The 25,961-nt window shown below is 43.6% G+C and overlaps 1 protein-coding gene across 3 annotated transcripts in view; it reads left to right on the plus strand.

Annotated features, from left to right (window-relative positions):
- The window catches only part of fat2 (FAT atypical cadherin 2), an 87,348-nt gene extending 61,703 nt beyond the window's left edge, over positions 1 to 25,645 (plus strand). The window contains exons 20-30 of one of the 3 annotated variants that reach the window (XM_084085554.1): positions 313 to 510; positions 718 to 1,336; positions 2,551 to 2,751; positions 4,343 to 4,500; positions 10,573 to 11,041; positions 12,544 to 12,697; positions 16,109 to 16,208; positions 16,587 to 16,735; positions 16,853 to 16,876; positions 17,063 to 17,346; positions 21,670 to 25,645. In XM_084085554.1, coding sequence (XP_083941680.1) covers positions 313 to 510; positions 718 to 1,336; positions 2,551 to 2,751; positions 4,343 to 4,500; positions 10,573 to 11,041; positions 12,544 to 12,697; positions 16,109 to 16,208; positions 16,587 to 16,735; positions 16,853 to 16,876; positions 17,063 to 17,346; positions 21,670 to 22,190 — 2,877 coding nt within the window. In that variant the 3' untranslated portion in view covers positions 22,191 to 25,645. The remainder of the gene's footprint in view (positions 1 to 312; positions 511 to 717; positions 1,337 to 2,550; positions 2,752 to 4,342; positions 4,501 to 10,572; positions 11,042 to 12,543; positions 12,698 to 16,108; positions 16,209 to 16,586; positions 16,736 to 16,852; positions 16,877 to 17,062; positions 17,347 to 21,669) is intronic. The other 2 variants (XM_084085555.1, XM_084085556.1) reach the window with 2 other exon arrangements.
- Positions 25,646 to 25,961: the final 316 nt, after the last annotated feature.

Here is a 25,961-nt window from a genome sequence, read left to right on the forward strand (position 1 = left end):
AGGGGGTCCAGGGACCCCCAGGGGTCCTTGAGGGGGCCCTCATAGCACGGCTCTGAGGGCCGCGCTATGAGCTTGTAGATCTGCTATCTTTTTTTAATCATGAACATTGTTGCAAATCTTTGTATATATAGTTTTTTTAAAGTGAACATTTGTAACTCAAATCTTTGCTTCTGGGGGTCCCTGGAACAAAATGATTTGAGAAAAAAACAACATAAAACATAAAAAGTAGAAATATGGAGATACAAAGTTTCTGCCCGACAGCAACGGTATAATCTCCTGATAATATGATGTGATCCAATCTCTGTCTTCCAGGAGGGCGAGTCAGTAGGCAGCAGCATCCTGCAGCTAGTGGTGACTGACAGGGACACCCCCCAGAACGGGCCCCCCTTCTCCTTTCACATCGTCAGTGGCAACGAGGACCGCCGTTTCCACGTGGACCAGGGTGGCCTGCTCTCGCTCTCGTCTCAGCTCAGGAAGAGAGTGAAGCCGCAGCATCAGCTCAAAATACAAGTAAGCAGAGCAATGCTCGCACCCGTTCAGAATGGAAAACACGCTCAGTAGTGTAAGAAGTTTACTTTAATTGCCACATGGACATTTTGGCCGAGGTGCCCTACGTCAGAGTGGCTACTGTCAAATTTCCGTGTAATAGTTTGTTGAAACAGTGGTATTATAATTATGATTAATGATTATTACTATGTACTGTATGTATCGTAATAGGTGACAGACAGTGGCCACCCACCCCTCTCGTCCATCTGTGTGGTCAACATAAACGTCACAGAGCAGAGCAAGTATCCTCCCTCTGTGGTGCCTTTGGAAGTCTTCATCACCACCACCACGTCCGCCAGCAGCGAGCTGTTCGCCAACCGCGTCATCGGCAAGCTCCACGCCTCCGACCAGGACCTCCAAGACGTCCTGGTCTACAGCCTGGTCTCGGAAACCCCAGAGGGACGGAGCCGGTTCTCCGTAGACGCGGCGGACGGTAAGATCTGGGCCGACGAAACCCTGGAGGCGGGCTCTTACTCTCTCAACATCAGCGTGAGCGACGGGAAGTTCGGCGTCTGGACGGCGGTCAGAGTGCACGTGTGGGCGGCGGAGCAGAGAGCGCTGGACTCCGGGCTGACGCTGCGGCTCGTCGGGATGTCCCCCCAGGAGTTTCTAGGAGATCACTGGAGGGGCCTGCAACGCACCCTGGGGCTTTCTTTGGGCATACCGAGGCAGGAGCTGCACCTGGCCAGCCTACAGCAGCAGCTAGCCAGCTCTCAGGCCTTGGAGGCCTTGCTGATATGGAGGCCTCAGTCCGGGGTGGCTCAACCACTCCCTACCACCCGACTGGCAGGTGAGCCATTTAGCTGTAGTTTACTTTTTTTCCTTTTTCCACCCCTTACTTTTTCAGAAAAAGCTGTAATAGACAAGTTGGATAGCTTTGACAGATTAGGGGAGGCACAGCAGGAAGGATTTGATAAGATCTGAGAACAGCAAGGATTTATGGATCCAGAGAGTGGATGTCACTATTTCATCACCAAACACTGACCATAAAAGATATACCCAGTGCTTTGTATAAATACTTTTGTACAACCCTACTTTTATACTTCTACACTTCTATTCTGTCATATTCCATTGCACTTCCCTCAGTTTATCAGAAAAATTATCACAGTAGTCATAACAATGTAAAGAACTCACAGAATAATTAGATTTTAGACATTGCTACTGTACTGTCTGTATTTTGAAATATTGAGCGATAAACATCATCTACAGGCACATGTGCATGCATGTGTTACACAATAATGTGAAAAATCAAATAAGCCAAAGGCTTCGGTTCTAAAGTGACCATAAATGGGGAGACACCACACAAAACCACACAGCGAGGCAAGAAGTCAATGTTCTTTTATTCAACCTAATACTAATAAAAGTAGAGCAGTGGAATGGGGCAGGGGCATAGGAGGGGAATGCATAAATCCAATGTTCAATGGGGGAAGCGTCCAGAGCCGTCCAGTGTTAAAAGCCATGTAAAACTGTAAGATGCAGTCATTAAATGCCATAGGTTCCAGTATCTAAAATCCAATCACAGCAGAATAAAGTGTCTTGTGCATCTACTTCCCTTTCCAGTGGGGGGGACTTGGGGAGTCCAGTAGGTTTCTGTTTGGGTCCAGGTCCTTCCTCCTCTGTTCTTGGGGAGGTCTGCTTTTCCGTGTCTAGGACAGAACTGCCTCACTTTCCAACCATTAAATAGGGAGAGCCTTCCAGCCCAGCACCAATAGCAGCCTGCAATAGAGTAATTAGCTCGTGCCCTGCACCTGCTCAACTCACTTGTCCAAATGGAGTCCTCAATGCTGAACTGCTTACACTGCCACTGTAGACTGGCTTCCAAAACACTGCTTACTAACTTAAAATGAAATAATAAAGAAAATCATGGATGCACACAAAATCTAAAGGAATCAACACAAAGCCAGCTATAATACAAATGAATAAGCAGTCTGTCAGCATGACACACGCACGCACACACGCATGTACACCCATTCCAGTAAATATGTTCTGCCGCTGTCGTTGCAGGCATTATGTCTGACATGGAGGATTCCCTGGGCCTGAGCATCCAGAGGGTCAGTCATAATGGCTGTGTGGACGCTGGCTGTCCCCCTCGGGGCTGCAGGAACGTTGTGCGGCTGACCGGGGAGAGGCTGAACCACTATGCAACAGCCAGAGCTGGCTACATCACCCCGCAACACGCCTGGGAGAGCGTCTGTCCTTGTAATGGTACGTGTGTGTGTGTGTGTGTGTGTGTGTGTGTGTGTGTGTGTGTGTGTGTGTGTGTGTGTGTGTGTGTGTGTGTGTGTGTGTGTGTGTGTGTGTGTGTGTGTGTGTGTGTGTGTGTGTGTGTGTGTGTGTGTGTGTGTGTGTGTGTACTTCTCCATATGTTCCTATGCTCTCTTGTGTGTCATGTCATTGTGGGCTCATGTGAAGGCCACTGTCTTTGCCAATAACTGACTAGATGTTCCGCCACCGCACATGTTTGGATGACCACTCCTATGATCAAACCAGTTGGAAAGCATTTATGCCTCAATTCAGAGTCCGACCAATGACAACACAATGTCCAAATTGACATGGAGCTCACGGTATTTTCAACTGAACCACCATACCGTATGCAGACATCTGTCTCTTCCCCTTTTCTAAGCGTCTTCAGGGATTTGTTCTGACATTCCTATGGGGATTAGGCACAACAGAAGTACAAAAGGTACTCAGACATCTTCTACGGGCCCTGCATGACATTATCTGCTTTAGCTGGAGTTGTTCTCATGGAAGTAGATGTATTCAAGAGATGTTCCGTTCACCTAAGTTATCGCCTCTGTATTTTGACTATACCGGATACTTCTCAGGCCTTAAGAGACTTAATGAATATTTGATAAGGAGCTACTCTGCGTGAGATACAAGTCACGGAGGGGGGGGGGGGGGGGGCAGACAGACGGACAGATTTGGGGAAGGAGTAGAAGTCTACACACTCATTCTGAAAGTCATTATTCATTTAATTCAATCCACACACCAGAAACAAACTGAGAGGCAAGTACATTTCTAATTCGGCCCCCTCTTTTTTTTTTCCCTCTACACCAAATGTCTTTTGCGACGCGTTGTGAGCTCATGGATGGACCACAAAGTTCATGTTTTTTAGCGTAATCACATGAACTAGTGGTAGCTGGCGAAGAAGATATAATAAGCAACTTTTGAGAAACTTTTTGAGAAAACTTTGTAGTGGGAGCTGTAGGTGATTAATTTGGCCTTTTCCAGGAAAAGATCAAACAAAACAGGAGAAATATATATTTATGTATTTTTCCTCCAGTGCTTTGACTGCGTGGCTTTGAGATCTGGAATCACACATTAGGTTTAATTTACTCTGTGTTTCATCTCCAGACTCGGCTGTCAGATTTGACGGAGATAGAAAGCATAGACAGTGTGTTACATTGACAAATATAGACAAGAGTGGTTTCTCTAAGGTTTACTCGGCCAGGATTTGCCAGTGGAAAGATTGAAATGGGACAAGTTATTTCAGATACCCTGTCTGCTTCAAAAACCACAGAATGGCGAGCTAAGTCTAATTCTTGATCAGTCCAAGCCCTCCAAGCAATTTTCAACTCAACACGTTGGCTACATTCAACGAAAAAATGACACAAGTCAAAAGTAAGTCTGGTTGCACACTGAGTTTTGAGTCACATGAAAATAATTCTTAAGGGAACAGCTTGAAGGGAAGAGCTGCCGTCCTTAACCTTTGTATTTGCTGTCTTTAACCTTTTGTATTTATTTGATTGAAAAGGTAGATTTCCGTGCGTTGGCTGAAACTTCTATTCCATTTCAGAGTCGGCAGTGCGTTTGGATGGTCAGGGCTACTTGAAGTACCTCCACCACATGGACGAGGACAGTCAGAGTTTCAGGCTGTCCCTGAGGTTCAGAACCTTTCAGGATCAGGGCCTCATCGTGACGGCCAACGGCTCCACAGACTGGGGAACCTTACAGGTATGTCTCCTATGCATGACGAAAGGGTGTTTTTTAAAAGCGTGTTATTGTATTAAACATAGCCCTGAAATCTGACAATTACACAACAGCCATTTTCATCTGGGTCGTTGCTGCTGTGAGGAGTGTTATGCCCAATTTATGCTCTGTCGTACAGAGGTGTCACGTGCCGAAAGTCGGGCTTTAATGGGAGAATGGTATGTGACACATTGGTCATATACAGGATTCAGATGTCAACTGGGTCTGGTTACAGGCAACACAAATTGTTTAAACTACCAAGAAGACACATAAAGACTCTCTTAATTGCCATGATGCACATTAAAATCCTGTGTTAATTTAGCTCTAATCATTTAAAAAGTAAGGGTCCATTTGGGTCACTGCGTTCTCAGAGTTAAATTAAGAAAAAAGCAATCCCCTTTTTCTAATCACTGCTGCAATGCCAAGTAATGAAAAGTGACAGCTTTGGAAAAGTACCACAAAGTCACAACAACTAAAGCTGCTGTCATCAAATATCCCACAACCCTGATGGTTCTCTCTTGCCAAGTCCTGCAGATCACCACAAGGAAATATATCATGCATGCATCTCTGGGCAGCGTAGTGTTTCATGTGGTTATTTTTTTTACACGTAAATGTCTGATTGCATATCAGACATCCCGGCTAATCCCTGCTTGCCTTGAAAAGGTGGAACATTCCTGGACAGATTGTAAAAAAAACAATGATACCGGTCTCTCTTATCAAATAATTTGCCCCTATTTGAAGTTAATCAGCTCATCGGTGACCTTTTTACTTATGTTGTGATGAGTGCTGGCTCTACGTGCATTCTGAGTCGCGTGTGCCCTTTTCATCAAAATCCATGGCAACGGTGGGAAGGGCTCTTCTCCTAGTCTAACGGCGGGAAAGGCACTTCTCCTAGACGCTCCGAGTCTAAATGAAAAGCTTGTGGCCTTTGCAGATTCATCAACGTCTTTCTTTTTCTTCCCCCAATCACTGAGGGAAGAGAGGACAGTACAGGGTCTTCTATACCACATTAAAGGGCCTAGTTTAAACAGAATAATGAATCATTGTATTCTCTGAGAGGCATGAATAATTCTCCAAACGGATGAAAAAAAGAAAGAAAGGCCGATCTGGACTTGAAATTGCGTGCAATGCCTCCCCTAGGGTTTTTCTCATTTTGCGACATCCAGGCACTCCCCGGATAGATAGAATGTTCAATGGTTTTGACGCTGAGAAGCATCAAAAGTGGCATTCACTGTACCCCCCCACCCCCCACCCCCTCAAGGTTCTACCTCTTGGGAGTTTTGAATCTTGGTTTACCATGTGCGTGAAAGTGTCCCCGTCTGTTTCTTTGGGGAGGGAAAATTGCTTCAAAAGGAATGGCTAAACATGGTCATCTGAGAACCCCCCCCCCCCCCCCCCATCCCCAACCTTTTCTTTGCAATCACTTCATAGTGACTTCCTCGTGATACGTGCCACAATCCATGCCCCCCCCCCTCCCTTGAGAGGAAGGCCCATGCACACCTTAATGCCTTATCAACTCCCGCATCTCATCAATATGCAAAGTTTATAAAGAGTAACAAAAGAGAGCGCAAAATTAAGCCCAGACCTGTTTGCAGTTGCTAATTCATTGTTTTTTGCGTCTGCACACATCTTCCATCACGTTATCACCTTTGAAATGGAAATCGTGAAGCCGTGTGAACGAATGAGGCGTTGCGGCAAGCCGTGCAGAAGAAAAGGTTACAAAAAAGGGAAACACCATTCTCTATATGGAGTGACAGCTCAGATGTGGAATCATCAAGGGGAGGAGAGCAGCTCGAAGACGTGGCGGCGAATGCAGATGCAAATACCCTATACTGTTAGCTGTCCGAGTTTACATACTGACTACGCACACATCACAGCATCTTTAGTCGGCATCATCACTGCTACCTCCTCAGCCGCCTTGTACAAACACGACTTGCATTTCATTTGTTTAGATTTAATCATTGAACAGACACTCTTACCCAGACTGAGTTACAATGAGCAACTAGGGCTTGGTGTCTCTGTGCAAGGACATTTATACAGGACACAATCCTTGGGTGGATTGAAGCTGTGGCCGTCTATTTACTGAACCGTTTCTCTAACCTCTGGTGCACCATGCTGTCCCATTCCACTGTCCCAATGCGTGCCTGTGACAGCAGGGGTGTGTGAAGCGCTGTGTTTGATCATATATAGTGCAAAGCTGTTTGCTAGTCTTACACATACACCAGTTGTCTCAGTGAATCAACTCAGACATTACTAATTGATACTAAGGTTTGACCAGAACGGATGCTTTTTGCTTCCCTGAAGCTTCCCCCACTGTTTGTGTACATTTTGTGTGCAGCCGCACAGTATGTGCGCCTATACAGTACATTAAATGTCGGCTTACATGGACATGCATGTGGACGCAGTTGATGATCCAACACCGATACAAATCTATTTATAGCGCATCTCTGCTTCATGGGAGACAGCCGTGAATAATTGAACATTAAAAAGAACATAGAGAGAGGAGATGATTTGGGACACTGGTCATGACCGGCATTTGAACCCATGAGCCACCAACGTATAACCGAGTTGGACGTCGTTACTCGTACAGTGTTTGGAGTAGACGCGACTAGCCTTGAAGCACTGACACAGTTGAAAGGAGTCCACTTGAAAGCATCCAGCGGGACTCAGACACGACAGGCCCTCTCCCCCACCCTGTGCCCGAATCAGACCCCAATTTCACACCACATCATGTAAAATGAAGTGAAATGTGAAAAAGTAGTGTGGAACGAGGGGCCAGACGTACCCCAGTCCTGTCATCTTTGAGATGTGAAATTTACAGTAAATGTTGAATTTTTAGTTTTTCCCACTGCCGGTGGCGGCTCTTCTCTGAGGCAACTTAATCCCTTACTGTAGGTCCTACATATGCCTACTTTGTTGCATGAAGAATAGCTGATCTAAAAGTTCACTATGCACAGCAAGATGCCGAAGCTTGTTGATCTGCAGTTTTTGCTATTTTTTAAAGATATTTTTTGGTCTTTTCTGCCTTTATTGATAGTATACAGTGTAGATAGACAGGGAGAGAGAGAGAGATGGGGAAAGACACACAGCAAAGGTCGTCGGGAACGGGATTCGAACCCGCGACGCGCTGTCAGGCTACATTAGAGCCTATAAGTGGTATGCGCCTGAACAGCTAAGCCAGCGGTTGGCCGTTATTTAATTGTTTTTAAAGACCTGAACCCTATTTTTAGACAATTTATTTGGAACGCGAACGAAGGCTGAGTGTAAAAATTACTGGAACTGGTCCATTCGTTCGCCTCGCTTGTTTTTTGCCAAATAACTAGAGTTTCCGAGATCTCTGTATCTGTCTGTATACCTGGGTCCCTTCTATGCCCATGTATGGAGATCCCTGATCTCATTAGTATCTGCCCATATATTGGCATGCCGGCGGTTGTTCAGCGGTTCTGGAAAACCACATTACTGAACTGCTCGACGGCAGGCACCGCACTCCATTTAGTCCTTGCTGATACACGCACCAATATATGGTCAGATCTGTCATCTCTGTACAACCGGATCTCCATATATGCCTATATATGGGTATATCGGGTTTGTTAATGGTTATGTGTGAGGCATAGTGACATGCCTACAGTATATGGCCGTATCAGGTTTGTTTACAGTATGGTTGGTTATGTCTGAGTCAGAGTGCTGTGGTCCACCTGCCGGCCGGCCCGTACTCCCATTACCCAATTTTTAAGTAATTGCAAGCAGCGTCGCTTTGTCCTCTTTGCTATTATTCATCCTCTCCTGGAAACTCACCAAACTCATTCATCACCTCAGCGGTTTGTAAAAGTCATCTCAGCAATAGTGAAGACTCAAATAGCACACTCTGGCAGAGACAGTAAAAACACTCTGCTGGTTCCTCTGGCTACTTACAGTACTTCTGAAAAATTAGAAAAATGTTCAAAATAATGACACCAAGAATTTACTTTGTAGATCATCTAGCTTTGCAATGTTTGCATTTAAAAAAATGTTATAACATGCCCAAAATAGGAACGCCATGTTGAAAAAAGTGGTTAAACTCTGACACACACACACACACACACACACACACACACACACACACACACACACACACACACACACACACACACACACACACACACACACACACACACACACACACACACACACACACACACACACACAGCCTCGCGTACTGTATACCTTGCACCCTCTCACACTCTCGCCTCTTCCCTCCATATGTTTTCTATCCTGCCTTTCTCTGCTTTGCATCCTTCCTCCAAACCCTGACGCCCCCAGCTCCTCCCTCCTCCTCCTCTTTCTAGGAGTGAGGAGGGAGAAGGACAGAGTGACTAGGACGGAGGCTCACCCTCCTGCAGCAATTAAAGTGAATAGAACCAAGCATTATCAATAATGCATGGAGATGGGGGGGGGGGTGGTACGGTAATGCACAACAGGGTCACGCTTGCCAATTTGCAGTATATATGCTGCGTGTGTATTTTTAATGGGGGTGGGGGGGGGTTTGCAGTACATGAAAAAATGTTTGAATACATGAGAGGAGAGTGAAATTCTGCTGGGAGGTGTGTGTGTGTGTGTGTGTGTGTGTGTGTGTGTGTGTGTGTGTGTGTGTGTGCGTGTGCGTGTGCGTGTGTGCGCGCGCGCGCGCGTGCGTGCGTGGTGTGCGCGCGGCGTGCGTGCGTGTGTGTACTGTAAATATAACATGCAGCACTACTAGACAGTGTCAATATTGAATGAGATGGTGACACTGACCGGTGCTATGGTAAAGTTTTTACTGTGCGTGAGAGAATGTCGGACAAGACTTTTACAGTATTAAGAACGTACTCAACGTTTAATAATGCATGTACGGATGCTTTTGTTCACTTATCGCTTTTATTTCCTCCATCTGTGTGCATTTTCTGAAAGCTTATGGATATGAAAATTACATATCTGTTAGCTGACACTTCCATTCCTAAAGCAACGCCACTTGCAATGCCACTTGCGTTTCAAACGTATACATACACATAAGTTTAAGATGGCTGTATAAATGGGACGTTAGACAGAGATGAGGCAGCCCATTACAATAATGGGCCCTATGGCAGCAAAACGCACTGGAGCCCTATTATCTATTAAAGCCCTCCTATCTATAAAACAATAAAATCTATGAACCTTGGCATCTTTTGAGGGGGCCCCTGTCAAGCCAAGGCCCTTGGGATCTCCCTAACATATCACACCTGCTTGCAGCTCTACGACAAATGAAGAAGAGAACATAATACGTGTGCCCCCGTTGCTTAGCCAGTCGGCATGCATAGCACATACTGCAGCAGACCTTCTGCTGTAGCAATGTCATGCATTTGAATCCGGCTCATGAACTGCACTCGGCTCTTCTTTCATCATTTGTAATGAAGCAGAAATGCCACAAGAAGATGTATTATGCAGTATATAAACCAATGTGTAAAATTTACCTTTTTTTTTGTCTCCCCGCTTCCTCTTTAAATTCAACCACTCAGAAGTGGAAACAGTGTCATCAATTCTGCTTTATAAAATACCTTTTTTTGGTGTGTTTAAAGGTCACAGCCACAGGTAATGGTTGACTTGGGTTTTGAATTCATGTCAACAAAGAATTATACCCATAACTGGTATTAAACGATATGCCATCCACTATACCTTTGGTAGACCAGGATATTTTTTTTCTTTAAAAGTGTTTATTCTGAGTTTCTCTCATTCAGGCAGTACTCTATGTAGGGCAGTAATGGAGGCTGACACTGACTTTCTTGAGAATCTGATGACTGATAATGGGTGGGAGGAAGGGGTTGTGTCTTGGAAGCCAACTGTAAATGAAAAATCTTGATGCAGCAGAGGAATGTTGCAGAGCCAACACGTTTAAAAAATGTCAGTAAATGCATCAATTGGATGATATGAACTGGGAATTGGGTCATTACAGGTTCAGGAGGTAACCTTTTACTTTAGATACAAAATGCTTTGTTTCTCTGTTTAATTGACCATACTGTAACACATTAATCAATGCATACTGTAATTTCCCACTATTTCCTCCCTCAGCTGACCAACGGTGAGTTGCGGTTCAGGTATCTCTGTGGCAACGGCCCTACTGGTTCCTTGCTGGTGAGGGCTGCTCCTGTGTCAGATGGTCGCTGGCATCACGTCCTCTTGGAAGTGAACTCAACCTCCCTGAAGCTGACCATGGACCAGCAGCACCCTGCCTTGGCTGTCCTCAGCCAGCCCTGCCGCATGATGCGCTCCCACGCCGCTTTGCTCTTCGCCTCCCCGGCCCAGGACTCGGACGGAAATTCGGCCCGACTCGACGCCCAAGGGTCCCCGGCCAACTTCATTGGCTGTCTGGAGGGCCTGGAATTCAACGGCGAGCCAATCCGAGTGGGAGATGCCGGCGAGTGGTCGGGGTCTGGGAGCAGGAGGGTGTTTGGCGTGTACCAGTGCTGTGGCCAGGCAGACACCTGCACCCACAGCCCCTGTCAGAATGGCGGTGACTGCGAAGAGGACGTAAATGGAGGTGAGTGTAGCATAAACCATTGAGGGCCCTCAAATTTCTTTTGTGATTTCAAATTTATTTAGTCTAGTTCATACTTAAATACATATTAGTAACTGATTCCCAAAATAAAAAGCAAGTCTTTTGCACACCTACAAAGGCGGCAGGTGTGTAGGAGAAGACCAAACGAGGGCCCCAACGTACTGAAAGAAAAAAATCCCTCACAAGAAAGAAATCCCGCACACCCGTCTTCAAATGCAATAAAAAAGTTTAAATGGGAATAACGTTTCGATCTGAACCGAAACGTTGTTATTCCCATTAAAACGTTTTAATTGCATTTGAAGACAGTGTGTGGGATTTTTTTCTTGTGAGGGATTTTTTTCTTTTTTTTAGTAACTGATTCCCAAAATGAGTTATTTTCAGCAAGCGATGCTATCATATGTAAGTATAGCTTAGGCTTCATTCACAAATAATCACAAATGTATTCTTAATGTATCTATTTCTTGACTGTAAAGTATCTATTTCTTGACCTGTATCTTTAAAATATCTAAAGAATATTATTACCATATTTTGTTATTTGTTAAATATTGCTAAACTACCTCATCTCTTTATACTGCAGTAAGACGCATCCTAGCTGCGTATAATAGAGGCTGTGCATTAGCCAGTACAGCACAGTAGTAATATTTTGCTGGTTAATCCGATGACATCAATCAGAACTGTAGAAGATAGAAAGAAAAACCCCACAGTCTCACACACACACACACACACAGACACAGACACACACTTTCAGTTACACCTCAGGCACAGTTGCACAATACGCTGCTGAACAACAAATGCATATATTACTTCCCCAATGATAAATTCCCGTAAGGAAAACGCAATCCTATCTGTTGCGCATCACACCTAAGGTTTGGATTAGGACTTTCTTTTTTCCATTCATTGGGGTGTTGTTTCTTTCACACACACGCGCACACACACACACACACACACACACACACACACACACACACACACACACACACACACACACACACACACACACACCCCACCCCACCCCACCACACACACACACACACACACACACACACACACACACACACACACACACACACACACACACACACACACACACACACACACACACTCAATGGTGCACTGTTATAAAGGACTTCGAAATAAAAAATATTGAACTCAAGTTGGGAAGGTCAAATCACGGTGGAGAGCTCGGTTAGAACTCTCGTGTTGATCCAATAATAGTGTTATTTATTCAAGTCGTGTGTGTGTGTGTGTGTGTGTGTGTGTGTGTGTGTGTGTGTGTGTGTGTGTGTGTGTGTGTGTGTGTGTGTGTGTGTGTGTGTGTGTGTGTGTGTGTGTGTGTGTGTGTGTGTGTGTGTGTGTGTGTGTGTGTGTGTGTGTGTGTGTGTGTGTATGGGGGTGCTTGAAATTGAAATGTCTGAGAACCACTGATCTACCCGTATACATTATGGAGTATTAGGAGTGAGCCATGCGTTGTGTTTCCTCTCCAGAAGCACGCTGCAGGTGTCCAGGGAACTACCATGGTTCCCACTGTGAGCGGGTTGATAACCCGTGCCTCTCTCAGCCCTGCACACACGGAGAAGTGTGTGTGCCCAAGGCTCAAGGTTACATCTGCAACTGCACGCAGGACGTAGCCGAAGCTAGGTAAGCACAAACATGAATGTACACATGATTACAAATTAATCTGTGCTCACACGCGCATGCATGTGTGTGCGTACGCTCACACACACACACACACACACACACACACACACACACACACACACACACACACACACACACACACACACACACACACACACACACACACACACACGCGCGCGCGCGCTCGCCCGCACGCTTGATAGATATTAGATTAGATACACACAAGAATACAGAGACATGGACATGTTTGCAAAATAACAAATTCAGACACACACACACACACACACACACACACACACACACACACACACAACCTCGCGATGACCCAAGGGTTTTCCGCTCACATCACAAACAAAGTGCACTCATCGTAGAGTGGAATTATTGTCCATTTACATATCCCCCTTTTGCTCCAATCACATTGCACAATCAGGACCACTGCGATTAGCTCTCTATATGCTAGGTGGGTTTCTGATTAGCTCTGAGCATAAAGAATGATGTCAGGTGGACCGCACAGGAGAGGGGTGTGTGTGTGTGTGTGTGTGTGTGTGTGTGTGTGTGTGTGTGTGTGTGTGTGTGTGTGTGTGTGTGTGTGTGTGTGTGTGTGTGTGTGTGTGTGTGTGTGTGTGTGTGTGTGTGTGTGTGTGTGTGTGTGTGTGTGTGTGTGTGTGTGTGTGTAAAGACAGATGTATTTTCCATTTTGTTACGGTACCGTATGTTAATCTTCAGAATTCATGTTTTGTCACACAATAGTGGTGCTGTGCATTGGTGCCATGGCCTTCTGCCAATAAAAGCCTCTTAACCCCTGGGTCACACGTTGAGCATGTACCACAGAGAAGGTCACACGTGATGGTCTGTTAGTGTTTCTCAACCTGTGGGCCGGGGCCCACTGCTGGGCCATAAGGATATTGAATATTTTAATGATAATATAATTGATGTAAAAAAAAAAGAAAGAAAACAATATATACATATGGGATCGGCTCTTTTGTCACGGTTACGCTCCCATCCAGTGGGTGGACTTAGCTTTGGGGTTACAGAGTATACACATTCACACACAACGCCACACGCAGAGAAGAACGGTAGCAGTACAGAGTACAGACAGCACTAAAGTTATAAAGGACTTTGATTCTGGGGTCGTGTCCACACAATGCGTTTTATACACGGGGGACCGCTTTGGATATCCATAGCGCTCGCACAGAGCATTTATTCGCTAGCGCAATGTTCACATGTACGCCGTGTTATTTGCACAAATAGCTTAGCTGATTGAAACAATGTAAGCATGGACTTCTTATGGTTGTGGTAACGACTTACGTCTCGATGTCAATGTCCGGGGTTCTTAAAAAAGAAATGTCATTGTAATGTTTTCTTTAAAACTTTGGAAAACTAGTTTTTGTCCAAGCCGCAACACATTAGATCATAAAATAAACATGCTTTGAAACTGAATGATTGATCATAAAATAAACATTCTTTGAAAATGAACGATTGATCATAAAATAAACATGCTTTGAAAATGCACAGTGGTCAGGCCATGAACACTTTAAAGATTTTCAAGTGAGTGAGGAGGATCAACAGGAGAATGGCGCACACCAGTATTGATGAGGTGCTTATTTATTGATACTAACGTTTCGACCTGGAAAGGTCTTCTTCAGGGAGTAACAAGAGTATCATGGGCAGTATCATGGTCCGTACCATGGTCAATATCATGGTAGCCTCGGAAACCCAGGTTATTTTTTTGTTACAAAATAAAAAAAGCCTGGGCGAACCATGCAGGAACGATGGTCTTAGGACCTTGTTATCTCCTAACCAATCAGAATGCAGAGGGGCGTCGCTCTAAATTTGGTGACGTCAGCGTGCTCCGTGCACAGGCCGGGGGGGGGGGGGGGGGGGCGGGGACATAGATTGGTGAAGCAATAGGAAGCGCCGCACGAATCCGGGCGGCTGGGTTTGGATCCGCCCTTCAAGACCAGTATCATGGTCAGTATCATGTCAGTGACCATCCATCAAGCTTACCTCAATAACGTCATCAACCTGTGTTTTGAGGCTTTGTAGTCCCCAATTGGACATTTTGAACATCTGCTCATGGTACACAACAAAATGTCCAGGCTAATTTTTTTCTTTTGTAAATTGCCATATATTATACCCTAAGCCTCAATATAAAATAAAAGTTATGGACAAACTTTAGTTTTATATCGAGGCTGCTTTTGTTGGCCAGTATGTTGGCTAATATAACATAAAACTTTAATTATGCTGCAAAGGACTGTTAATTCAGGACAGCTATAGTCAGAAGTACAATAAATGGAAAACAGTATGCCAACAGTATTTGGCATTGATCTATCACTGCAAAACGCCCAAGTGAATCTGAATAAGGTCACTTTGCAATTCACACAGCAGTGCAGCAGTGCAGATATGCAACTGCAATTCACAGTATCCTGCCTACTGCAGGCTCATTATACAACACAGTACTGTACTTTGCTATGCATCACCTGGTGCAATTAATCTTCTATGCCATATCTCATGGGACAAAAGCGGGGGGAAAAGAGTGTAATGTTGAAAACCAGCATGCATCTACATGCATGCTGAAAAAAACAAAACACCTAAAGGCTTTTCCTGCGGCAAAATAAATGTGGTATGCAGCGTTCCATGCCCGGGGATGTTGGGAAATGATGGCGACACTACCAGCTCAACAATTATATTATTGTCCACTCCCATTGCTATAGGAATATAGAGCTAATTAATACAAACGAATAACTCACGTACACCCCCTTTTAGTACATTTGGATTGATTGGTTGAATACTTTATTAGTCAGAAATGTAAACAGCACGAGGTACAGAGGTCAGACATTTAGGCAAAAAGGATAACACAAAAAAGTCCTGGGGACTTGTTTCCATTGTGGTCCTATGTATTCAATTGATCAACATAGCATAAAAATAGCACACAAATGCATATCATCAACACATATAAAACACGTACAAAGGAGAAAAAGAGAAAGAAAAATGTCGCCGGTGAATGCCACCTCCTTTCTATGGGAAGAATGAGTTTGCCTCCCCTTTTGGTCTCCTGATAGATGGATTTTCAGGCCTGTTTTGAAAGAAGCCATGGAGGCATGGAGTATTTGCATAGTAGTGTGCATTTCACAATGAACAACAGTTATGCCTTGCATAAAAGCAATTCAAGCAGAACACATATAGAAATGTGGCTGGTTGGCACATAGAACCAGCAAAAGCATAATGCAAAAGCATAACGCAAATGCATACAGTATCTCATTAGAAATTACACATAAATGCGTGTCAAGTATTCCAAAAGAAAACAAAACAAAACAAATAATAAACCACTGGTTTGGTGGTGTCATATTACACATGACATTTCTACACCCTGGAGACCACCAGAAATAATCACCTCTGCTCTCCTGTCAGGTGCCATAACCTGGTTGATGCGTGTACCCCCAACTCCTGTCCAGGACAATTTGACTGCAAGTTCTCTGAGGGTTTGATCCACTGCGACCCACTGCCACAGGTGAGTTCAGTCCACCAGAACAGAGACATGCCTCATGCCATGGAGAGTTATCCATTTGAACCCAAGCATCCATTAGCCAAAAATAGACGATCTGCAAGCTCATAACGCGTCGTTGTGATGTATTAATTGTGAGCTTGCAGATCGTCTATTTTTGGCAAAGAGATATGGTGTGACTTTGTAGGCAGGAAAAAGCGGTCCAATTACCGTTGAAACTCAGGTCCGTTTTACTAAGAATAGAGGGTTTAAGTGGTTATAGTATGTGTGTCATATACTGCAGTCTTAAATAAAATAAAATGTTTTATCCACAGTGTCAGTCGGTCAGTCAATCAATCAGTGTGTCTATTAATCATCCAATCAATCAATATGTCTGCCTCTCAGGTGTCTCCAGTGATTGGATATGTGGAAATCATGGAGATATCGGCTAGTGTTCTAGGTTTACTCCTCCTGGTGGGTGTGTTTGTCTGCATCAGGAAACGTTACGTCCAACAGAACAAGAAGAAACCAGTGTGTGTCCAGGACTCCAATGGGTAAGAGCAGAAAGCACAGATCACAGAACAATGTGGCAAACCTAAGTTTCTCTGTGGGATTAGTCTTTATAACCAGGAACTCAAATCAGAGTCTTTTTGTTCTTTCTTTCACTGCAGCTTTCCCTTCATATCATCTTTCAGGTGAATTGAATTCACACATAGGAACCGAAATGCAAAAAAAAAAAAAAAAAAAAGCGTACTGTATTTATTTAATAAATAAATAAATACAAGGAATAGAATAAAATAAACATATGGCAAACAACAATAACATTAAGATAAAAATAAATACACAATAAATCTTAAATTGAATCTTATTCATATTCACAGCTATTTCCAGCCCAATCTGACCAAGGGCATCATGGTCAACAACCAGCAATTGAATCCCATTGAGATGAACTCACTTGGCTCCATCAACGACCTGGACAACACACCGTTTCGCTCACTCCGCCCCCGCAGTCAGATCGGCCCGCCGAGAGGAGGGGGAGGGGGAGGGGTCATCTCCCCGAAGTCGCAGGGGCCAGTTGTGTGCAGTGTGGCCCCCAACCTTCCTGCACGACCTCCGTCCAGCTCTGATAATGACTCCATCAGGAAGAATCACTGGGACTATGAAGGTAGGATACAATACGAGAATGTGAGATACTCGCCAGCGAATATCTCGCTATTCATTATAGTTGACGCCAGTGGTGGAAAAAGTACTCAAATTCTTTACTTACGTAAAAGTATCAATACTGCAATGTAGAAGTACTCCGTTACAAGTAATAGTCCGGAATAAAAAATACTTGAGTAAAAGTACAAAAGTATTGGTATCAAAATGTACTTAAAGTACCAAAAGTACTTAATTATATGAATAAATTAGGTTGAAAATAGCTTGTAGATCTGCTATTTTCAATAGCCTATTTATGAAATAGGGCTAAAGTGGTTAATGTATGTATTATAATGTAATCATTTATATCTGCAAAGTAACTAGTAACAAAGTATCACTAGTTCAAATAATTGTATTGGAGTAAAAGTACAATATTTGTCTGTGAGATGTAGTGGAGTAGAAGTAAAAGTATAGACAATTAGAAATACTCCAGTAAAGTAAAAGTACCTCAAAATTGTACTTAAGTACAGTACTTGAGTAAATGTACTTAGTTACTTTCCACCACCGGTTGACGCCTCATTCATACAGATTGAAGCCAGAAAAAAACACTACTCACGTAATATTATTTTTTTCGTGTGAATTAATTGCAAAAACTTTTGTGTAAAAGGCCTGAGGCTCTCAGATTTCGTGGCTGAGACAAAACTCAGTATGTGCAAAACTCAGCTGCCAGGGTTCTCACCCACACCAAGCCCTGGCAGCACATCACCCCCACCTGTATGCACCTGCACTGGCTCCCGGGTTATATTCCACATCACCTAGAAATCTCTCCATGCCCTTTCCCCCCAGTACCTGTCTGATCTCCTACATCATACTTCTACAGTCATCTCTCCACCAGCATGCAAACTTTTGCTGCCTTCAGTGTGGCAGAGACCCACCCTCTGGAACATTCTCCCGATAGAGAGTTGCAATACCCCAACACAGATTTAAGTCTGCCCTAAAAAGGCATCTGTTCCCCAACCCTTTGACTGCTAGTTTTGTTTAGTTTTCTTTGTTTTAGTGTAAAGAGTCCTTGGGCTAGTGGAAAGGCGATATATAAATCTAAGTTATTATTATTAAAGTGCCCTTGAGCCAGTAAGAAAACAAGACTAAACAAGCCTTGTTGGGTGGGACCCTGGTTACAGCTGGCTGGTATTGGAACATTCTCTGAAAATGATACCACTGACTTCCCTCTTATTTGTGATCTAATCTATGTTCTGTTCTCGAATTCCCAAATGTTCTGTTCCCAAACGAGTGTGTAGGGTGGGTGATGGCTGATTTAAGCAATCACACCTGGCCTGAGTCAAACTAGACTAGCACAGTGTACTAACACCTATATTAAGCCAATTGATACACACAGGATAAAACAAGCAATACCCGCACAGACTTGACAGAGAGCCTCCGTCATGACAGTTAGTTTTATCTATTCTTGTCATTATTCTTTTTTTCTGTGTGGGGATAACTACTTTGAGGTTAATTTCTGTGTGGGGATTTACCTTGAGGTTACATCTAAGCTGAGTTTATATTATCTTGTTTAGCTGGAAATAGACTTTGAATGGAAATCCTGTCATGACAGTGTCTCTCCATCTCTCTGTTTGTGTGTGGGACTGAGGATAGCTGATTTATCCTGTGTGCATTGATTAGCTTTATACATTTGTGTAGTCACACCCAGCTCAGAATCTATTTGTTTAAATCAGGCGTGACTGCTTAAAACGGCCATCATCCACCCTACAGAGTTAATTCCAGATCCCTATTGTACCTGTTTTTTGTTTTTTCTTAACGTAAGGGAAATGCAATCGTGCACGCACGCACGCACGCACGCACGCACGCACGCACGCACGCACGCACGCACACACACACTTTTTGTCCAGTTACTTTATTGGACATAATTTGGTTTGAATACAAGAACACAGCTTTCACATGGCTGGTGTGGGATAAAGGACATGCATAGGTTTCTGTGTGTCTGAGTTTGTCAGGAAATCAGAATGAGGAAATGGGAGAGAGGCACGGTGCTGTCTGTTCGCACAGGGTCATCCCTGTAGAACCCCCGTCCCCCACCATAGAAAGGCCCGTGCAAACAGAGTCCTATGTTTTCATCATCTTGCACACCACCTCTGAAATTGCCGTCCGACGAGTGGCTTTGATTTTTTCAATCAGCCCAGTTTGATTCCTGTGTTGTTTTTTTGATGCGTTAAAAACTGATTGACCAATAAGAAATTGCATTGGACAACAGTTTGCTCACTGCACGAGTGAGTGATTGTCGCGCATGTGTGGAGTCAATCAGTAGAGTGGAGCTACAATATAAGTTTCACAATTCCCCCCGCTATTGTTTGCTGGCTGCGTAGGACAACTGTAGCTCAAGGTCATGTGTGGGCATTTAATGCAGCTATGCACGCATAGCAGCTCATCATGGAAACACAAGACATTGATTAAATTCTTGCACACGCTCACAGATCAAGGCGTGCGAGTCCTGATGTGGTCAGGAAATAACAAAGACATTCCTCTTTGTTTCATCTTCCCTGTATATATTTGCCTTTATGTGTCACTCTCTGTCTCACTCTTTTTCTCTTTGTCACAAGTAAGACGCGCGAACGCTGGAAGCGAACGCAGCTCGAAAATAACAATAAGAAGAATAGAAAGGAATGAGCAATTACTTGCCATCCGGCCTGAAATATGCACAAATGACATGGAATTCTTAGATATCCCAATAGATGAACTCGTGTAGATGCTTGTAGATGTGTTATTTTTGACTGTCACTGCTATATTTTTCTCAGAGCGGTGTAATTAGTCACCCAGGGGCACAGGTGAATTTCAGCCACACTGTAGTGCATGCAGGCAATGAGAGCGTGAGTCACATGGGGGCAGCCAATGAGAGCGTGAGTGACATGGGGGCGCGGCTGCACACATACTGCACACACACAGACAGACAGAGACACAAGCCGAGCCGAGTTTCATAGTAGGCTCCACTTGGGCGGAGGCGCGGCTTAGCCGCGCCTCCTTCCGCGTTCGCAATAATCCGTTTTATTCCATCTCTCTTTTTATCTTTGTCTCTGTTTTTTCTATCCATCTCTCCTTCCTTAATTTAATTTTCAGATGTAACTGCATATTTCCCGTGCTCTCTCTCTCTCTCTCTCTCTCTCTCTCTCTCTCCATTTCCCTATCTCTCTCTCTCGTATCGGTGTCTGTCTCTAATTGTTCTGTCACTGTCTCTTGTCTCAGTATGTCTCTCTTGTTCCTCTCACCCGCCTTTTCACTGAAGCTTTTCACATGCCAAATCACCTGAGGGAACAATCACTTGTACAAACAGATAATATTAATAATTCCCGAGCGCGCGCGCACACACACACACACACACACACACACACACACACACACACACACACACACACACACACACACACACACACACACACACACACACACACACACACACACACACACACACACACACATTGTACATGCTGAGTGTCAGTCATCATGCCGTACCCATGCACTGCCTGCCTAACAGATTCATCATGTCAAAGTAATCGGAACCCATGGACTTATTAGTAACGAAAAATGATATTGTTATTATAGTTACCTATTAAAGTCCATTGATGCTGTCTTTGGATCCATGTACCTCTACTTGGTTTTAGAATAGAAGATTCATTGTCATTTGAGTCTATAAGCCCCACTGTACATGATACTAATATGATACTGATCATGATAATAACATGATGATACTGACCATGATACTGGCATGATGATACTGACCATGATACTGACATGATGATACTGACCATGATTCTGACATGATACTGTCATGATACTGATAAGCATGGAAGGGCTGTGAGTTAGGGTTCATCCTCCGGGGGTCATGAAGACACACATCAAATGCCATGGCAATCTAGTACTTTTTGAGGTATTCTGTTTGGATGGAGCAACATTGCCATCCTTAATATCCTTTGTAGCGGGGCTAAAAACAGGAGCCATAGATACATAATTATAATAAAAAAAACATGACTTAAGAATACTACTTATTCCAGTTCACAAAAGAACCATTTAATATAAAATGCAAAACGTTATTTTTTCTTCTGAAGGCCAGTCCACACCAATGATTCGTGATGCAACTCCTTGCAACATGCAACTACTTTATCCAATGCAACCATTATCCCCAATGGCAGTTGCAAGAAGTTGCATTGGTATGGACTGGCCTTTAAACCCACAGCTGCTTTTAATCAACAAAATCAAAATGAATGAAACAAATCAAAAAGATTATTGGAGGATTGTGTTGAGTGCTGTAAAAAGCTTATGTACTGTATCTCTCTCCTCTCAGTCTACCCAGCAGACCCTGATTACTACGGCCGCCCCAGCGTCCGAGAGTTCCCCCAGTTCGACATCGTGGAGGACATCCCCCACTCCGCCACCTCCACCATGGACTCGCGCAGGAACTCCCGCTTCGGCGGCTTCCCGTTCCCCTTGGAGCGATGTGACCGGCGCGCACCCCTGCCACCCTGCTACAGCAACCAGAACCTCGATGACTTCCTGGGTCCCGACGGGCACCCGCTGCCCAGCACCCAGTGCCCCAACGAGTACACCGCCATCAGCTACTACCCTGCCAAGCAGCAGCATACCCGCAGTATGGACAACGTGTCCGGAGGCTACAAGAGACTCAGCATGCGTCTGAGCGTGGCCATGCCGTCCTACGCCGAGCAGACCGGCCCTCCGCCGGTGACCAATGACACCGACCCCGGCCAGGCCCAAGCGGCGGTCGGGGCGGGACGGAAGCCGCGGAGCTACGCAGGCTCGGACATGGTAGAGAGCGACTATGGGAGCTGCGAGGAGGTCATGTTTTAAAAAGGTTTGTTTTGTGTGGTTTGTGTGCAGAGCAGAGTTGCCCCCGACAAACATTTAGTGCAAGAAATACCACACAGACGCACCCCTTTGTTGTGTGACGTAGCTTCAAATCTGGTTAGCGCCTGTATCGCATGTCATCCCCACCTTTCTCCATCCTGTCTTTAATTTACGGTGCGATAAAGCAGAAACTGACCCAAAGCAAATCTATAAAAGAAAGAAGGAAAAAAGCAACAACCTGATACTAAAACTTTGACACACTTAGTTGTCGCTTTGGTTTCGTTGCTCTCACCTTGCATGCATTTCATAATTTTTGTTGGGAGTCACTTTGTGCTGTGAACGCAGACACCATCTGCTTCCCACTCCAAGGCAGCTTGTGTGTACAAGCACACTCACAAAGACAGAAAACTTTGATACTGGTGGCTAGCTTTGAAGCAGTCCCACAGAGCCTCCGAATTGCTCCCCTCAGTCTGGTGGATGTCTCGAGCGGAGGATAAAAGATACAGAGTTATTAATGAACGCAGTCTCGCAGACACACAGACTGGGGGCAGTTGTGATACGGGGGAGAAGGGGATGGGGGGGCACTCAGGATACGTTGGTTATCTCTGCAGTAAGATGAACAGGAGAAGTTCATTGTCTCAAAGACACTGGAAGCACTAGCTGATTAGGTTGTGAATTGTTTGTACACAGTATTACAGAATGTGAAACGAAAAAAAGAAAACAACGAAAGTTTATCTGTGAACGAATAAAGACCACATCTTCAGCACCGGGGAAAAACATCAACCTCTCGGAGGACGGCCGACCTGTTCATAATAATGTGATCCCGACACACAGAACGTTGGCTTACTGTTTGGCAATATGTTTCTGCTCCATTTATTCTGTCAAACATTAGCCCGTCAGGCCAAAGCCACTCTCCAGACAACTTTTTAAGCACTGTCAGACGGAATAGGAAACCTTTTATCTCCATATTTCATCTCACAACACGTAGACGGACATGTCGTAGGCTCTGTACCCTGTTTATTTTTTTACATGAAGTGCTTATATTTATTAAAAAGGTGGGGGCAGGATCACTCTTTGAGCCCAATGTAATGTGCTTCTAATTAAACATGTCTGTCCATTACACTTTTTTGTGTTTAGCCTCTTGTGCTGAACAGATTGAATTAGAGCCAACGGCAAAATGAAGACTACAAAAGTCAAACTACTAAATTATAAAGATGACCTCGAAGAACTTGGATCTACCAATTTACGACTCTTGATGTGAGATTATTCCCCAAAAAATCACTTTCTTTTCTCTTTTTTTGTTTTTCACATATAATGACATGCCTAAAATGGGTGATGCCAAGTTGAATGGTGTTAAGTCCTTCTGTGGGTTTCATGAATATCTAACCAAAGTATTAACAAGAGCCTGTGACTTAATAATAGATACATTGGATCCATTGGAAAACAGTTTTTTTCCCCCCATTTCCTGAAAAGTAACGGTTTTGGATATACAAGGTTTCCACCCGACAGCGACGATATGGTTGCTGGATTGGAGATGGAGATGTACAAAGTGAAAGGGCTGCTGCCAGTGAAGTATTGTGATATTCTAACTGCAGCGTCATTAAGAAATGTCACATTGATTTAAGAAATGTCACATTGATTTAACACTGACGCGCACCTTTCACCAGAGCTGTTGTATTTACATCAAAGACTTGGTACCATGACAACGTGTCATGTTCTCAAGTTCACATTACATCTATTTCATTCATGAAATAGATGTAGAGGCCCATAGCCTCTGAATCAAATTCCGCAATCGCACACAGGATGTGTATCCTGTGTTTAGGGTTTTGTTGTCCAAATATTTCAAATCCAAACCTGCATTTCCTGCAGGCTAAACATGACATGGACATCAGACTTTGCTCAGTTCATCTACAGTATAGTTGTAATGAAAGAGGGCTGGAACCTCGGAATCAAAATGAAAGCCATAAACAGCTAAACAAATACCGACAATAATATGTTTGTGGTGAAATGTGTTTTTTATATTTGAACCCTTAACCGTTAATTGTTGGTAAATAGATGGCAGTATTTCCTTTGAAGGGATCTTAGCATTTGTGAACAAACTGTGGTGTTGACTAGTGATAAAAGGAAAACCTAATTTGGTGTAGTTTGCATCAGTAAAGAAATGTCTATGCAGCCATTTTAAATGGTGTGTGAATATGCAAGTTACTGTACAGTATAATAATAAAAAATATATCAAAGTTTGTTTTTATAAGATGTTTATGTACAGTATACAGTGCAGTTAAATCATGAATGTGTTGTTTTAGATAGTACTTAGTCCTCCAAAAAAAGAGAAAGAAAGTGTACAGTACAGTCAGAATGATAAGAAACAAATGGAAAAGGTCGCCTTTATTAATATTTAAGTAGTGTTTACCATTTATCTTTAAACAAACTAATTGATAAAGAAAAGCCAAGCGGGAAAACTGAGACTGGAATGGCCTGGGTCAAACAGTACATACAAAGTATGTACAAATACAAATAGTACACAAATACAAAGTGTTTGTAGTTGTTTTACCCTGTGGGGAATACCAGAGTGGTGGGGTAAAAACATATTTGTTTTTGTTATTGAGTAGACACTCAAACTTCAATGTTTATTTTTCTCTCACAACACATCTGTCAGACTCCCACTGGCCTCAATGTATAGGGACTACTTAAACCACATGAACCCTATAGCATCTCGTCTCTATTCTGGGCTGAACATTCAATATAGGGTACCAGGATACTGACAATGTATAAGGGTTAAGTGGTTAACTTGCCTCTATTGCAGCTGCAACACACACACGCACGCACGCACGCGCACACAGGCACACACACACACAGGCACACACCGAAAGACTTGAAAGAGATAGGATAATGAAAACATTTGATCTGGCCTTTGTGTCATTTCAGTTCTCACTTTATTTGTAGCCTAATATCCCTGAATGCCTAGCCAGTATAACGCAAGGCAGCCCCGTGGTTGGAATGTCCCAACATCGCTATGCTTCTATTGTGTTTGTGGCTCACTGTACTGAATGCAGAATGTCAGTTGCTGGTTGTCTCAACTGTCACCACTTTCCATGTTGTGGTTTGTCTGTGAAGAGAATCGTCTGTCTTTGTACAGTATTTCGTTTTCAAACGTGTACAAAACGACAGACTGTAATCTCTCTTAACATCTACTCATAGATAAAATATCTGTATCTGGGTTTTGCTGTTGTAAAGTTGTTGTCTATGTGTTACATGAGTTAACTTGTATGAATGTATTGAATGTATCTGACTTAGTTTTTGAGATTCATTTCAGTTGTACATTTATTTTTGTATCAATGTGGGTCCACTCCCATGTTTTGCTGTGTTGTTTCTCTGTGAGAGCTTTTTAATACGATGTCGTATTCAATTTTGCTTTTCCATATTGTAAAGAGAATATGAATAAAGATATGATCTTATATAATTAATGTGAGTGTGATATCAAAGTTTTGGCTGCCTGTGTTATTAATGTGCCTGAAAACTCATGCAGTGAAAAGGCCAGTGATGGACAGTAACAACGTACATTTAGTACCACACTGTTAGCAGTATATTACATGTATTTGATGAAATAATATGTATTAGTCATATTATTTCAAATACTATATTTTGTATTTTGCATTTGGCTGGGACGGAAAGAATGAGATGTAATTTGTATCAAGATACTTTCAGATCTTGTATTTTCTGTATTTTAAATACATACAATTTAGATGTTATGAAATTATCTCCGCCAGGCCGAAG

This window comes from Gymnoscopelus microlampas (assembly GCF_963454915.1).
Source record: "Gymnoscopelus microlampas genome assembly, chromosome: 18".
NCBI classification, from domain to species: domain Eukaryota; kingdom Metazoa; phylum Chordata; class Actinopteri; order Myctophiformes; family Myctophidae; genus Gymnoscopelus; species Gymnoscopelus microlampas.